The sequence below is a fragment of the Aphidius gifuensis genome, linkage group LG5 (genome assembly GCF_014905175.1).
Source record: "Aphidius gifuensis isolate YNYX2018 linkage group LG5, ASM1490517v1, whole genome shotgun sequence".
Lineage (NCBI taxonomy): Eukaryota > Metazoa > Arthropoda > Insecta > Hymenoptera > Braconidae > Aphidius > Aphidius gifuensis.
The window spans coordinates 16,763,921-16,782,299 of NC_057792.1; the positions used below are offsets into that span (position 1 = coordinate 16,763,921).

At 24.8% G+C, this 18,379-nt stretch overlaps 1 protein-coding gene across 2 annotated transcripts in view; it reads left to right on the forward strand.

The window, feature by feature from the left end:
* Positions 1–8,006: 8,006 nt before the first annotated feature.
* LOC122857958 overlaps positions 8,007–18,379 on the forward strand; it is a 30,630-nt gene continuing 20,257 nt past the window's right edge. The window contains exon 1 of one of the 2 annotated variants that reach the window (XM_044160533.1): positions 8,007–8,491. In XM_044160533.1, the coding sequence (XP_044016468.1) occupies positions 8,404–8,491 (88 nt within the window). In that variant the 5' untranslated portion in view covers positions 8,007–8,403. The remainder of the gene's footprint in view (positions 8,492–18,379) is intronic. The other variant, XM_044160534.1, reaches the window with a different exon arrangement.

An 18,379-nucleotide genomic window follows, 5' to 3' on the forward strand; every position in this document is an offset into this window, starting at 1 on the left:
CTAGAATTTACTTGTGAGTGTCGTGAATTTAGTCATTTTTTTAAACAGAAATTACAATAAAATTGTGTAAATTTTATGGCTTAGTAGTGTATATAGTCAATGGCCAGATTTTTTACATAATTTTATTGTAAAAATTATGTATCAATATACGAATAATTCTTATAAATGACGGGGGAACGCAGTTTTTACTATTTATTTTGTAATTTTTATTTTTACTTTTGTAATTCTTAGTTAATATTTCTCTCAGTGTTGAAATTAAACTTCGATATTATTTTATATTTTTTTTTTGGAAAATTGTTAAAACTATTTTACTAAACTTTCAAGTAATATTCTGTACAAAGTCAAAGCTTGATACTTTTCCAAAGTATAAAAATAAATTGTCAAACGTTTAAAATATATATTTTATTTTTCATTTTGACTTGTTGACAATATATAAATAAAAAAAATCAGGTCAACAAAATTTTCGCAATATAGAAGACATTCAATTTACGATAAAAATATAATTTTCAATGCAATCATATTTGCAATACGATTTATCAATCTCCAAAATTTCCATCACTTTTCAAAAATCAATTTTCATTTTCATATTAAAATTTAAAAAATAATAAATTCATAATAATTCAAATATTATTTCAATAAATTAACCGTATATAAAATCTTCAATCTGTTGAATAATCTATGTAAATTAAAATGAGCAAAGACTATAGTATAAAAAATTCGATGAAATATACTCTCAAATTTTCCAAACTCAAAGCACGCGTTAAAATTGAAATGAATCTCACGCTAAAGTTTCTCTTGATATACCAAATTATACAAATAAATTTATATTTGTGATGATTTAAGAAAGTGAAGCTTTTCTCTCTACTTGTTAAACCATCATTATATTTTTTATTTCAAAAATTTATTTTAACCATATATACTACATATATGTATATATTTGTGCAAAGTATGTTTGAGTGTTTAAAGGAAGCTGAATGTTCGTTCACAGTGAGTTGCTTGGTTGGTTTGAGTTTTAGTAAAATGTTGAGAGTTCGTTGAAACCCCCAATGTGCACCAACTTCCACGCAGCTCAAGTTTAAACTATTGCCCAGTTGAAGTCTCTTAGACGAAAATATATTACCTCAGCATTTATTTACGGTAATTATCAAACGGACTGTAAATACAAACACGTACAAATATGTACGTACAATTGTGAGTATATATTGGTTTAGGTATATTCACTACGTTTGCTAGTTACTACTCGGAATCACTCATGTAGGCTATGTGAGTTTATAAATACAATGAATACATGCTCCAGTAATTATAATTATTATCAGTTTTTCTACAATTCTCAGAATTTAACGATCACAATTATCACCAAAATTACAATTAAGCCATTTTCAATTTAATTCAATTAGTTATTAAATATCCATAAATGTTTCTGTGAATTTATTAATAAAATATCTCAATAAAATTTTACCCAGTTTTCTTGGGAAAAAAAATGTAACGAAATTGAGTTAAATTTTTTTTTTTAAATTCAATTAAATTAAACGAGGGTGATTACAACATTCGTTGTAAACTTTAGCCATTTTAACACAACACCAAAGTACAATAGATCCAACATCTGCGACCACAAAACATTTGAATCTCCAGGACTACAGACAACCAACATAACTCTTACTAACTATTCTCACTTTGTTAGCTTTACTCTAAACATAATAATGATAATAAAAAAATAAATAAATGAACAATAAAAAGGGAAAGAGATTTATTTATAAATAGAAACAACAGCAACAACATTGTAACTCATATCATTAAGATAGCTTTGAATATTTAAAATTGACAAATTAATTTATTTTGTGAGTGATAAATTAGTATCAATTGATGAGACTTTTTAAATTTATGTAAAAGAGAATTTAGCACACTGGGATATATATATTTATTCAAGACTCAAAGGTTTTATGTAACTGTACACTTCCTGTTAAACAAGATCAATATCCGGAATCAAGTATTCAAAGTTTATTTCTTCGTGCGTCTATGAATGGTGATTTTATATATCTACTCAATCCCTTATTTATTTTTTATTTTCATGTATCTATTTGTATAGCTTTTTATATATTTCAACAATATTATTCATTAGTTAGATTCAATAAAATAGCTGACAGATAAAAAATGGAAAAAACATACTAATGAATTTTCAGTTGTAAACTCATGTCAAATTTCAACCTTCAATATTGATTTGAAGATTCGAAAATTAAGCTCGAATTAACGTTAAAATTAGTTGAAAATTTGATGATAAAAACATCAAACGATGCATTAGAGTTTGGTCTTAGCCAAAAAGCCAGCGATATAATTTTTGATTGGGGATAAAATTAATAAACCTAGCATCGGGGGGATGACAAAATATACTTTGAACTATATACAATTTACAAAAGACTTTGTTTATTTAAAAAGCAAAATAAAATAGATTTAAAAAATTGATCAACTCACCCTTATTACAGCTAATGATGTAAATTACAGTCTCATGTAGTCAGCTTGTTCAACTGAGATGCGCATTACCTGCAACAATAATTGCAAAAAAAAATTGTATAATCAAAATAAAAAGTACCTTTATACCTTAGAGTAAATATTTTCTATATGAATATAGTGAAAACATAAAAGCTCATTTAAAAATGATTGCTCGTTCATTTCGATAAAGTAAATATCGTTTTTTAAATCAACAAAAAATTCTTTTTTAATTGCTAATAGGTATGCAACTCCAATAAATTTACGTATGGTAAATTAAAAAATTTATCTTCATATTATAAATTGAGAAAAAAAAAAAAATTCAATAATATTTAATTTGAAAAAATAAGCAACTTTTTGATACTTAAAAACTTTATCAATCAACATAAATTTGTTTTTATTTCTCTAATTGAACTTGAAAAAAAAAATCACTCATTATTTAAAATGAAAATTCACAATGCATGAACAGTTTTTTTTTTCATTTATTTTCAAAATTCATTGAATTGGGAATTAATCAATGATTGATGGCATTTCGCTACGGTTGAATTCATTTTCATCGATTACAGAAGATAAAGAATGGATATAAAATAAAAAAAAAAAGAGGTATAAGAATGAAACTAACAAAAGTTTTGCATTTTTCCAACTTTTCTTTTGGCCATTTGGTTAAGCAGCTTAGAAGGAATCGACACACGGAAACGGGCACACTCACAACCACAGGATTTTCCGGAGGATGAACAGTAGACTAAAGGCTTTCGGAAATTCTGAAGAAACAGGAAAAGCACGTAGAGTGTACGATACTCACCAGTAGACAAAGTCGTAAAAAAAAAGCACACAATAATAGAAAAAAAAAAAAAACAATATATATAAAAATGTTTTAAAAAACTTTTTACAGTAGAGATATACTTTGTCTTATTTGATTGATGTTAAAATTAGATCCAAGATCACACTAGATGTATGAGCTGTATCTTACTAATGAAATGTATTAAATTTTAGTTAAATTGAAAATGATCTTAGTGCGCTGACAAGAAAGCTTTCAACTCGAGAAGAAGAAGAAGAAGAATAATACATATATATCTACAAAATGAAATGAAGAAGAAGTAGAGAGAATTGAGAAAATTAAGATGAAGAAGAAGAACAAGGGTCACATTGCCAAAATGAAATGGTTTAATCAACATTTCTAAGGTGAAGCGACCAGAGATTCACTTAGAAAATTACGAGCATGAAGAAAATACTTAAAATTATATTGACTTTAAAAAAATATATATTGTTAAAATATTTTAAAATGAAAAAGACATTTTAGCATCTTGTCATTCTTAACATTTTAGATATTTTTTTGACTTTTTATTATTTAGATTTTTTGTTTTTCAATACACACGACACTTTGGAGGACAGCAAATTTCAATAAAGTGGTGATCGGTATTAGGCAGGAACAATGAAAAAAGAAAACGACAAGCTGACACATTGTGAAGCAATATAACGATCGAAACGAATCAGCACTTTCCACAATCTATATTTATATTTTTTATATGTTTCGATTTATATATTTTTATATATATATATTCTATCTGTGTTTTATCTCTAGTTTTGAAATAGATTTTGCTGTTAAAGTGAATTTTCTATACGGAAAATTGAAAAGTAATACGATTTTTAAAATTACTTTTTCATTTTTTATTTATTTTATTTATTATTGTTGATTTTTTTATACTTTTGTGTATAAATTTTTCTTTTTTTTTCCATTGTAGTGGGTGGAATTTTTCGATGGTTTTTGGATACTCGCCCGAGTTGACTGATTTAGTAGAATTTGGAACATTGGTCAGGCTTTTCAAATGCACAGAAAAACAACGTTAAACGAGATAAAATAAGAGTAAAAATAAAGAAATAAATAGATGTAAAAAAAATAGAAAATATAAAATATATATACAAGTAGTAAGAATGGTACCATGGAGGTTCCATCCTATATATATAGTTGTGATGGTCCCACAGGACACTATTGTACGTAACTGCAATTTCCCCTTTGGCCCTCGACAATTTTATTGTCATATGTCCTAACAATTCGTCTTTGGCCAGACAACATTCACTGTTGCTTTTGTCGTACATTTAGCAATTTATTTTTTTTTTTTATTTAATTTTATTTCTATACATACTATTTTAAATTAATACAAAAAAAAAAAAACGACACTCAACAGCACAAAAAACAACTCAGTTAAAATATAAAAATAAAATAATAATAATAGTTATATATAAACATTAAAAAAAATAAGTAAATAAATTATATAATTTACGAAAAAAAATAAAAAAAAATTTAGACAGCCTTGGTGTTTTTATTGTCTGATGTGAAATTTGTTGGCTGAATGACAAACTGTCGTGCAAGCTTGCCTGGACATTATCATAATTTTATGTAAAATGCTACAATAGCATTGCTAGAGAGTAGAATAAACAAAAAAAAAAAAATAATAAAAAAAATGAGATAATATAGAATAAATAAAATAAAAAAAAAAATTATTTTTCTTGCTACTCGGAAACAGACTGTGAATCAAAAAGTAAAATGACGAGAAAAATAAATAAAAGTCTCTTGGATAATGCTAAGAGAGTTGGTATATTATTTTATTTTTTTACTTTTTAAAGCTTTATACTATTATTTTTTTATATTTTAAATTTCATCAATTTTTATCAAAAACTATATTTCTTTTTTTTTATTAAAAAAAAAAAAAAACTTTATAAGAATGATAATATTTTAAATTGAATTATTTTTAATGTATAAATATTTTGGTTGTTTTGTATATTGTCTTGTTATTTATATTTTGGAATATAAAAAGGAAATAGGATAAACTTTTTGAAAAAGTTTATTGATAACTGTAAAAAAGTACTGGTTGAATTATTTTGTGCATAAGGTGCCGGCGGCGAGCTTTCAAAATCGATGAGGAGTAAAGACAAGTATCCTTTTGCAAAGTGAAGTTGTACAAACTCAACATATACAAAACCTGGACTAACACTCTATATGTATTTTTCTTGTTTACTTGGTTTCACTCTAATGCGCATTTGTATCGTTCGACAATTTCATTTGGCAAGTTATTGCTTGACATTTTATGAAATAAAAAAATAAAAATGACACACGAATTTCATATAAGATTCAAGTGCTGACAACACTGTAAACGTAAACAATCTATAGCTTTTTTTTACGATTGAATTTGGTTTTTTTTTTTTATAGTTAAGTAAATAAATAATTTTTTCAATTTAGAAATAAAATAATTTAATTTTCAAGTATTAAATTCATTTTTTTTTCATTGTTTTCAACACGTCAATTTGTAAATTCAATTATCAAACATTTGAAATGATTTTAATTCAATAAATAATTCATAAATACGCGTCTGGATTATTTTTAGATAATAATTATCGGAAATTAGTGACGTGATATATTATAATCTAATCATGTAAAATAAAAAATTCACAAGATTTATAATATTTTATTAAAATATAATCTTCAATGTTCAAATGAAAATGAAATAAAATAATTAAGATAATATTTTGTGAAATTAAAACTCATGAAATAAGGTAAAAAATAATTTGTAAAAAACTATTTTAATTACAAAAGAAGTATACTTAAAATTGAAATGAAAAATATCATAAAAAAAAAATTAAAAAAATAGTATATAATTAATGATTAAAGTGACAAAAAGTTCATAGCTTGCATAATATTCTCCTACAAACATTTCTTGAATTTGAAAATCTAAAATTATCCGTGCATTCAAGTTAAATAAAACTTTAAAATTTGCTTGCTCAAGGCAATCTTCCATAGTAGATAAGCAAGAAAAGGGGTATTCAAGAAGGAAGTGTATATCCTCGAAAATCAAGACTTAAATTTAATCGTAAATATAAACTTGTATTACAGTCTTTGAAGAATAACTGAGGTTCACTAAATTCATTTATTTTTCAATTTATTTAAATCTTATATTTAAACTTGATGGAACTTAATTAAAAATTACATTTTAATCTATTTTTTTTTGTCTATAAATTTTAAAACACTATTTACATTGTTATAATTATCTTTTTATTTAAAAAGAAGTGTTGATATAAACATGAATTTAATTGTATTACCGATCGTGCACGATCCAGTTGGTTACCTAGTTTTCTTCAACAACATGAATTTTTTTTATCATTTAAAGGTAAAAGCTAATAAACAACAATCGGTTTATTATCACTCGATATGATAGTTGTATAAAGCTTTGAAAAAGCACCGTTCATAATTAATTATTTAAAAAAAAAAAAATTCAATTTTTTAAAAATACCTGTCAATTAAACTTGTCAATTTAAATAATATTTTCAATTTTTTTTTACTATTAATTTTCATAAATAATTCAGCAATAATAGTCTGAAGCAAAAAATAATAAATGTAAAAAAATAAAATCAATAAACAAAATAAATTAAAGCACTAATTGACAGTCCATGTTTATGTATTCGTAACAATGTTAACAGATAATTTAATTAACCCAAATGAAAATTCGCAATTCAATAAAAAATTAAATTAAAAACCTAGACAATTGAATAATAAATATTATTTAAAATTACAAAAGAAGAGAAAGATTTTAAAAAAAACTATTTCATAACTAAATAGTTTCTAGAAAAATCACAAACCGTATAAAAAGAAATAAATAAAAAATAAATAAATTGTGAAACATTCAGAACCCCGTAACATATGGACGATTTAAAAAAAAAAAAATATATTTATATACCAACTAAACTATAAAGGATCTTGCATGTATAAACATCTATGGTAGTTGAAAATTGTACTTGAAGTTAAGTAAAAAATTATGCATGACAAGCCAAGAGGAACGGATGTGTTCTGGTACACGTAGGGAGTTTCTTATTTTAGAATATTTTAGATAAATTATATTGCAAAAATAAAAATAATACCTACATTTTGTATTGGAAGAAAACAAATTTAAATAATAAAAAAAAAAAATTAAAACCGAGTACAACAGGTGAAGTTAAACAGACGCATAGAAGATACAAAAAAAATAATAAAAAAAAGTCAATTTTATTTGATAAAAATTGTTACTATTGGAAATTGTATTTGCAAAAATCTATATGATATTTTTGAATGCCGTGTTGGTCAATGATTGCGATGGGGTAAAAGGAGGAAAAAGTATATAAAAAAGACAGGTGTTGCCCGGCTGACAACATTTGTATTGATGCATCATATGCAGGGTGTATGTGTTGGTGCTTTATGAGGGGCAACTGCATTGGTTGACCCTCAGAACGACAAATAATTTTAAAAAGAAGACAAGTAATAAAAAAAAAAAACTGTGTACAGTAGTTTGTATAAGGTCAAAATATAAATAAAAAAAAATCAAAAAGAGTAAAAAAAAAAAGGGATAACATATATGTTGGTGATGTATAAATGGACAAGAGTCAAGCCAGCATAAAGCGCTCGTCAAGCTTGATGATGATGATGATGATGATATATGTATATAAAAACATACACATTTGGAGGGGATGAAAGGGGCAGAGGAAATGTTAGAGGAGGTCGTAGTCAGTGGTATGAGCTGGTGTTCAGTTCTGTTTGACTTTTGCTTCGCTTAACGTGTACAAGTTTAAAATTTATTATTATTAATCTTATTGTTGTTGTTCTTGTTTGTTTGTATTTTATTTAATATTAAATATTTATTTAATTTAATTGTGAGAAAGTGTTGGTTGTGTTATATTTACATGTTAACGTGTCTCTGATGCAAGTGTCTTGTTATTGTGCTCAGGGATGCTGATGATTTGATTTTGTGCGCAACTTGGTTTATACATAATCAGTGGTGCGACGACGCAAACTTAAATTTTACTTAAATATATACAGTTTATACAGATGTTATTTAATATTTAAAAACAAATGTATATTGTTATTTAGATTCTAACGTTATTTAATAATTAAATATGATTATTAATTGGAAAAATAAATTTCATCAAACATCAACATCTGTTTTTATATATATTTTTACACTTTTGTTGTGCAAATTTCAAGGTCAGTTTAATTTTAATATTTATTATACTGAGCTAAATAAAATAATTTTCTTTTTTTTTATTTTCAACTTTTAGTTGTATGATAAATATAAATGGATTGTTTAGAATATAATTTAAAAATGGTAAAAGAGCTTTAACAATTTATTTTGTAACCGATAAAATACGACCGTTGGTGTTTTATTTTTTGTTTTCATAGGTCACACATTGTGTGGTGATGTACAAATTGTTCGTGTCGAATAACCGAAAATACGAGTTAACCAAAAAAAAAATCTCATATGTCAAACAGGATAATTTAATAAATCACAAATTGATTACTTCCTTTTTTTTTTTTTTTTGTAAATCCATTTAAATAGCATTTTTTTTATAAAATTATCCTCGTTAATTTGTACTGTATTTAGGCAATTATTTTGAATATCAAATTGTGCTATTTTGAATATCAAATACCACTCTCTTTCTGCATATGCTATTTTTATTTCACCGGTCACTGCGCTGTTGCCACAAGCCCCAAACTATGTGATCATTTTATTTTTTATTTCTATTGTATTTTTACTCTTTACTTATATTCAATTACAAATAGTTAAGATACCCATTTGAATGATGATTCTATCACAAATGAATTCCAGTCATTTGACACGAGCCTTACTCAACATCGTCTCAAATTAAACTACTGCGCGCTCAGATTTTAAAATAACATTCCCAAATAAAAAAATCAAAAAAAAAAAAAGTCTAATAAACATACACTCATACCGAAGCATCGCAAAATTTAACCAGATACTTTTATTAAATTTATTATTAGCAATAACCCAGACAACCCATAAAATAGAATTGCATGATTTTTTTTTTTTATTTAAAAACTATGTTGGTGCATATTTGTCTATGACATCAAAAATACACATTTCCCAGAATATATATATGTACCAGTATCTAGGCTTCAGTCTAAAAATAAATATTATTTCAACTTTATGAATATATAATATTAAAAAATAAAAAAAAAAAATCTCTGATGGACATGTATCCTATAAAAAAAATAAAATTCTATATAAAAAAAAAAAGAAAAAAATTTAATTCAAATGTAACTTTTTCAGAATTGAGTTGAATGACTTTAAAAAAAATAACATTCAATAAAAAAAAAAAATTGAAATAAATAAAAATGATAACAATTGTTACAAACGAAAAAAAAGGAAAAAAAAAAATAAATATTAACAAAAGGCTGCAGAAAAGAGAATAATATTAATCAGTATAATTAAAGTTGGCATATTGTATATTTTCGTATATTATAATTTTTAATATGCGGGTACACTGATGCGAATGACTGCTCATTTTCACGGACGGTATACTGTTGTAGTAGGTAGTTTCGGTCTGGGATGTAACTTTGAAATGGCCATCAGACATAATAAACAGTAATAGGTTCATTTATCTTTCTCTTTTTATCTTTTATTATATCTATCTCACTTTATAAATGTATATATATATTTACTGATGATTGTAGTCCTTGTCCTGCATTGCGAGAGATGAACTACTATCGGATTACGTTACATATTCCAAACTGGGTGCTTGTCCTATCCACCCAACCGATCAGCTTTCATCTGCATCGTTTTTCACCACACATATTATAGCTAACCCCATTAAAGACCCTCTTTGCTTCACTACATATTTGCTCTTTTTTTTTTTTTTATTATTCATATAATAATTCAGAGCGAAAAAAAGGTAACGTGAACTAGAAGCCATTGAAAATAAAAGTTAAGTTTTCAATCTGTGCAGCAGATTGGCACGTGTCATGTTTACTTTATTAAAACCTTATTTACAAATTTTGATTGTTTTTAATATGATGATATAATTTATCATGAAACGATGCAAACTTCCGATCGTAATTTCCTGCAGTAAAACCCACAAAGTGAATGGTAAATATCCATAAATATTTGGATAAATTAATATATAAATTAACTAATTTTTGTTTATCAAAAATTTATATTTGTTTAACATTTTGTTTGCTAATTTGTGCTTATATGTATATATACACACGCAAATTGTTTATGTTGGTTTGTTATTTTGATCTTTTTTTATTTGTTATCAAACCCTGATTGGACCAAAAATAAAAAAACAAAAATCAATGTCAATATTTTCGTTTATTTTCTAGTAGATAGATACCGAATATATTCACAAACGTTTAAATTTTGATGGATCATTTATTTGGGTATTTTGTTTTTTTATTCGTTTCATTAGTTCATTTTTTTTTCTTTTTTTTTCTGATTCAATTTCAATTACGAAGGAACGAGTGCTATCGGCGAATATTCTAGAAAATAAATTGACGCTGAAACCGGATAAAACAGTGGAAACAATGGATTTAATAATAAAAAGAAAAAAAAAAAAAAAACCAATTGACAAAATGAAATGGGTTTTTTGAGAATAAAAAAAAATATTTCATATAAATTTTGTGTTTTTTTTTATTTCAATAAAAATGTAGAGTAGAGACTCAACACATTTAAATTTTCTGAATTGAAACGAATTGTTATAATATCATTCCGGAAGTCAAAACGGAAGTTTGGATACCGCAGTGAGGGACTGGCCCACTATGGCACAATGTGGTCCAACCACCCGGACTCTATCAATTTAAATAAACTTTAAAAATACCTTTCTCACAATATCAAAATAAATATTGAAATATTTTTTTTTCAAATAATTCAGTTAATAAATTTTGTTCACTTTTAATTTTACTTTTTTTTAAATAATTAAATAGTTATTTTATAAAGTGTGAATTGTATAGGTATATGAAAAAATTGAAATAATAAAAATTTAATAAAAATGTGTTGGACACATTTGTAGAATCAAAAAAACGTTCGACATGTGCCAGATGTTAACCAACCAACAGTTGAATTTGCGCGTGTATGACCTCGAGTTTGCTGCTCTTTTTTTTGCATTTTTTTTTTTGCAAACGAGGCAGATTCCCATGGCCCTGAAGCTTAATTTGACTATTTGCCATTTAAAACATTTATTTTTTTCTGTACATACGAGGTTAGCAATTTTTTTTTTCGTTATTTTATTATTCTGTTTTTATTTTTTCATATATAAATTTTATTAAAAAAAAAAAAAACAAAAATAGAAAACAGAATATTTTTATAATTTTTTTTTATGTTTGTTTCCGTCCGGACTGGATTAGTTTGTGAATATAATTTAAAGAAATGTTTTTTTTTTTATTTTGGAAACAGCTGGTAAATTAAAATAATTAAAGACTATAAAAAAAAATATAAAAGTAAAAAATTAGATGCTAGTTAGTAGAAGAGTTTGTATTGCTAGTTTTAATATTTATTTGACGGCACGCGCGATTATCGTTGTCCGGAACCGGAAGTACAGTTGGCCGCTCACCCACCTGGTCTTTTATTATTCGTTCGACACGCATGCTGTACTCTAGAGCTCCATATATACGTATATATATATTTTTATTATTTAACCCCCTTTTCCCCCCGGTTAACCCCCTGCATGCTTTCACAGTGTCCAGCGAGCCATACAGGTATGGTTTCTATATCTATCCTGATTTCATCTACCTACAAATTCATAACCTACAATTTTTCATTTTCACATATCTAAACGCATCAATAATAATAAATTTAATTTTTAGAAAATAACTTGAAAGTTATTGAATTTAATAATGTAATTTATTTAATTTTAAATAAAATCTTCATAAATGTCATGAGCCATACTTTGTGAATACATTTAACAATAAAATTTTTTATACCAAAACTAATTTAAAGATGTATAAAAAAAAAAAATAATAAATAAATAAATACAAATGACATCTTACTAAAACTTGGTATCTTTATATTATGAAAATAAAAAATAAGAAAAAAAAAAACAAGTCTTAAAAACAAAAGCACAATGTGAAAGTTTTAAAAACCTAAAAATATAATATTAAATTTAAAAGTAAGATAATATTCCAATGGATTTTCATCACCTCGTTTAAAATTCAACGATGCATGAATGACTTAGTGTCAAAAGTAAACCAATGAATACATCTCAACATAATAAAATTAAGTATTATTGTATGTTAAAATTTTAAATGTCGAGCAATTTCGAAAAATAGTAATACTAAAAATAATATAATTTTAATGGCGTTAACATAAAAAATTATATATTCATAACATAGTAGAGACTAGAGTATATGGTGAATTGAAATTTTATAAAATCATAAATGTAAAAATATAACGTGTCACATGAGATATCAGACAAATTTATTGAAAAATCAAAATGTGTTTTTCAACAGTAGTTTTTCAACAAACATACATACAAATGTCTGTAATTCTGACAAATGTTAACTCAGATAAAAACCCTATATCTTTTGAGCATGCATGTGAGATATAAATTGTAAATCGATAGGTACACATTTTCCTGAATGAAATTCCTTTTCTTTTATATACATATTTACTGCAATCGATATTACGTATTTTTTATACTCCTGTCGAATTTAAAAATAAAAGAAATAAAAAAAATAAAAAAAAAACTCTCGTGGGAGAGATAATGCTATGCGGATTCACAATATTACATTTATTTTATGTCTCTTACTATAGGAAGTCTCTGATGCTTTTTTATTCTCTGCTTTTAAAATAGAATAAAAATTTTATTTTTACTTTTTTTTCTGGAAAAATAATATTCAATATTTAATTGAAGGATCTCAATTTTTTTATATAAAACTTTAACAAATAGGTATTATTTATTTATTTATTTTTCTTTTTCTTGTTTTAAACTTATTATTTTTTTTTTTTTTAAGCGATTCCCGAGTGAATTTACTCCCTTCATTATGAAAACCGTACGCGTGCCAAGTAAGAAACGTGTTCGCATGGCTAGCGATCTACTTTACGACTCATACGTGACTTTGAGCCCTTCGTAAGTTAAAAGGCTTCGAAACGAAAGAAGTGAGAGTTGTTGATGGCTAAAGGTAGAAAGAAAATAAGAGATCAAAGCATTAATAAGCAAAAAAATCATCAGGGGTATAAAAATAAAATAGCACTGAGAGAAAACAATGAAAGTGAATGAGAGCTTTTTTTTTTTTCATAGGATTACTATTGTATTTGTTGTGAATTATAAATTAGGATTTCTGTTAATTGTAAATTGGGGTGACGGAAAAATACGAACTCGTGATTTATGATATTTTTAAAAATACAGAAAACAATATTTAATTTAAATTTAGTTTAAATTAAAATACAAAGCAAGTAGTAAGTCTCAATATTAGGGACGACACTTATACTGATTGAAAATTTATTTTATCTGTGAATTTAAATTTATCTCTGAATATTATTTGCCAGGGATTACTCTAGGTATTCAAAGGATACCAGAAAAAATAAACCTCTTTTTTAAAAAACGTGTAACAAAGTGCTAGAGTGTTAAAGTGACTTTATTTTTTTTTTTTTAAGTACTTTTTTTATTATTTATTTAAAGCTATAAAATTGTTTTATAAAAAATACAAGTTCATCTTTCGAAAAATAGTTCAAAGAAGCCATGAAATAATTCATATAGTCAACAGCTCATTTTAACTAAAAAAAAAAAAAAATAAAAAAAAATAAAAACAAAGCTTGAGGCACTTAAGTTTTCTTATCTTTGACGTGAAAACCTCTTTGAGTTGGTTATAATATAAAAATTGAAAAAATTTATTCTGAATTTACTTAAATATATAAATTTATCTAAAAAAAAAATCCGATTGATATACAAAGTTGTACAATACAGTCAACAAATGTGCATATAATAAAAAAAAAACTTTTAAAAAGAAAATTAAGACATTGAAGGCGACAAAGTATTGTAACTTCCAACAACCTAACGATTAAATTTACCACTCCTTCGTGTTAACAACAATCGCGCCTCGGTAAAATTGTGAAACACACCATGGCATTGTTTAATGTCTAAATTCACGCGAGCTAACGTTCGATCAGCGAACAAGTTGAAAGGGTCTCCTATTACTCACAGAAATAAATAAATAAATAAAAAAAAAAAAAAATGAAAATAATAAAACATGGAAAAGTTTGCCTTGGGAAATTACCCCACCGGTCACAAACGAGAGCGCCATTACCACTCACTTTTTTATATTTTTTTTTTTCTTCTTCTCATGTTTATTATGTATTCCAAAAAGTCACCCCTCTCACTCTCTCTCTTATCACGACTTACAGTATTCTCTATACTTCAATTTTTGCATAATATTAAATCATAATTCTACCTAGTCACTAACTATCACGTGATTGTACTTGTCACGTCTTATTAAGCGACATTAAAAAAAATTTGATACTCAACAATGATAAAAATAATTTAAATAAAAAAAAAAAAGTAAAAACATATAGAATAAATAAAATTTTTAAGAAAATAAAAAATGACATTTTAATATTTGATGCATTGTTTTATAAATTTTTTTGTACATGTCAAGATAACAGCGAACTGATAAAGTTTTTTTTTTTTTTCACAAAAATTTAAATATATTATTAATTTGATGATAATATTATTTGTACATTTATACAAATGTATTTATAAAAGTTGCATTCAATAATATAAATTTTAAAAATTTACCATTGTGGTTAAACATTTTTATTTTTATTTATTTTTCATTTGTCATTACTACCACGAAAACTGAATAAAGAGGTAGAAGATAATATAGAACATTTAAAAAATAATGCTAAAGCAAAAAGGAAAAAAAAATAACAAACCCGAGTTAAAACTGAGTACAGAATTAGATAAAATGAGAGTTGAAGGGGTGTTTAAGAGTAGAGGAGGGTAATAGGGTAAAAAAGTTATAACATGGATCTTTATATACAGCGTATATATAGTTTTGTGTGTAACATAGAACGCAATCTAGACCAAAAGCCCATCGAGCCATCTAATCTCTATACTCTCTCGACGTGACTACACGAGGTACTCAGTAACAGATCTCAAAGATTGTTACACCAGCTTGGCCATTTTGACCTTCTTATCTACCAACAATGAGTGAGAAAGCAACAAAAAATAAAAAATAAATAAAACAACGCAAAACATATGTACCCGAAACACAAAAAATAATAACAATTTCAAACAAAGCAAAGCAAAACAAAGAAAAAAAAAAAAAACAAGAAAACAGACACAATTACAAGATTAAATTTTTTTTTTCGTTTGGTATTACTTACATAATGCAGGAAAAGCTTCTGGGCTGATTGAGTATTTAAATGGTCGATAAGTTGAAGATGAAATTTAACCTGAAAAAGAAAATAATAATAATAATTATAATAAATGTTATTAAAAATAATAATAATAATGATAATATGAAAAAGTAAAATGTAATCTCAGTAAAATTGTGGAATAAGATGAGTATGAAGTTGAGGAGGGGCTATCAGGAAACGACGCAACTCAATTAGCCGTCGGCAGGATGCCGTAGGGAAGACGTGGGCGTGTTCAACTTTACCAGATGAAGACGTAGAGGCCAGCAAGCATGCAATCACAATGTTCAAAGAGGTTACACGTACAAAAACAGACTAACTTATATATGTATGTTTTAATACACATATATATGTCGGTTGGGTCAGTAAGAATAACGTGATTTTCACATGCCACGTAAAATGTTACTATGACCATAACCCTTATAATTTGACTTGTTCTCTTTCGTTGAACACTTTTGCAATATTCTCATAATATCCACATTCAAAGTCTTACATATATATTTTTATGATTATTTGAATCACAGGGTATGGAATTTAATTTTTTTTTTTAAATTCAAAAATCAATGTGCTATTAATTTATCTATTTTATAAATAAATTTTAAATTTTACTTGGAAACGGTAAAATAATTATTAATGTAAAATTTATTGATCAACTAGTATTTAGTAAAATTTTTCCAATAAAAACTAAAAAGTATTGGTTATAAAATTATTTTAATTTTTAGTCGTTTATTAATAATGTAAAAAGCAGTAAAGGATAATGAAAATTGACATCTGACTTTTGTTATGTTGATCAATTTTTAATTTAGAAAAAAAATTTTAAAAAAAGTTCAACATCTAAATAATGAATAAATTGAAAAATAAAAATAAGCAAAACTGACCTGTTATTTTATTAACAATATAAAAAAATTTCAAAGATAAAAATAATAATAATAAAATAGATTACAATTATATTGTTATTATTTTTCTAATAAAATATTATTTATAAAATTATTTAAAAAAAATATATATAATGTATTTTTTAAATAACAATTTATTCAATGTCTCCATGATGTACTTTTTAAAAAATCTTATTTTCATTGTTTGAAGCTTACTTTGAGAGCTTTTATTTTTATTATTGTCTAGAATATTAAAATACATTATATTATATAAAATAGTAATATGTGAAGTAAATGTAAAATATTATATGTATATAAAGTTAGTGATGTTGTTGTTGTGGATGGTGGTAGAGGTGGTATAAGGTACCCATGCATATTATGTAGTATATATGATTTTATATATATAAGAAAAAAGGCGTCGTCTCGTCGTCTACAGGATTGGACGATGGCGCCGCAGGCTTTGGTGTTGGTTAGGTAATATTGAATTTATGCATTACCAGACCATTTCTTTTCATGTTTCAGGCTCGTTTAAATTACAGCTTTTGCATACCGAGTTCACTCAGAAAATCTTTTCTTCATGATTTTATATTAATTTTTTTTTTTCTATACTCATTTTCTTTTGTGCACTATATATAAATGTTGAAGAAAAAATAATAGTCAACTTTTATAGAAAAAAAATAAATGCAAATCAGATGAATTTATTTTGAAAATTTTAAAAAACAAATTAATTTTCTTTTGTTAATTATGTTAATTATTATTGTTTAAAAGAAAAAAAAAATTTGTTTTTTAATTGATTAATTATTTTTTTGATTGAAATTAAAACACATAAATGTATATTAATATTTATTATTTGAAATTAAATTAAAAATTAAATACGTTAAAAAAGTTTTTTTTAGCATTGAATTGAGTTTGATGGTCAATAACATGAATTTTATAACATTGCTTACTTCAAAGTACTATATCTATAGAATAAAAAGTTTTTTGTTGAAAATTAGTTTGAGATGAAATTAAGATATCTTGGTAGGAAGTCATTAAAACCTTTTGGCTTAGTTATAACACTTTGTATATATGTATTAAGTCATTAATTCAATGGATTTTGTGAAAAATTATTTTATACTTTCTTAAACAATATTCTTTTTTTTTTTTTTCATTTTTAAATATGCAATTACAGTTTGATAAGAAAAACAATTTAAAGTGAAAAAAAAAATTCATTTGTTTTTTAAAACTAACAGTATAATACAAGTGTTATAATAGCATGACATTATAAAATTTAGCCACAGTAGATTTAACAATTTTAATAAAATTAATTCCACTCGCGTACACAAGTTGCAAACTTATTATTGAAAAACGATTATTATTGAAAGAAAATTCGATGAGTGCCATGGCTACTTTTAAGCGATAATATTGGCAAAGTCACATCGAACGTAAATAATCTATATTTTTTTTTTCTTTTTATTATTATAATAATAATAATGAAAAGACTAAAAAAATATCATTTTATATAAAATTTATATCTCATTTAAGTAAAAAGCAAATTTTCTTTTTTTTTTTCGATAAAAATAATAACAAAAATTTGTTAGAATAAAATTGTAAAAAAAGATTTATGAATATTCATTGAGAGAATTAACTACTAAATTCAATTGTGGCTCCGAGATTCTGACTGCTATGAATAAAAAAAAACAAACTGAGATCAACTGCTATATATGTATTTATATTGGATTAAATATATCAAACGTGCCACGTATTTTTTTATTATTTAAAATAAAAAAACTTAATAATTCTCGAATAAATAATAAATATAAAAAAAGCCACGAGTCAAAAACTAATTAAAAGATATTAAAATAAAAAATT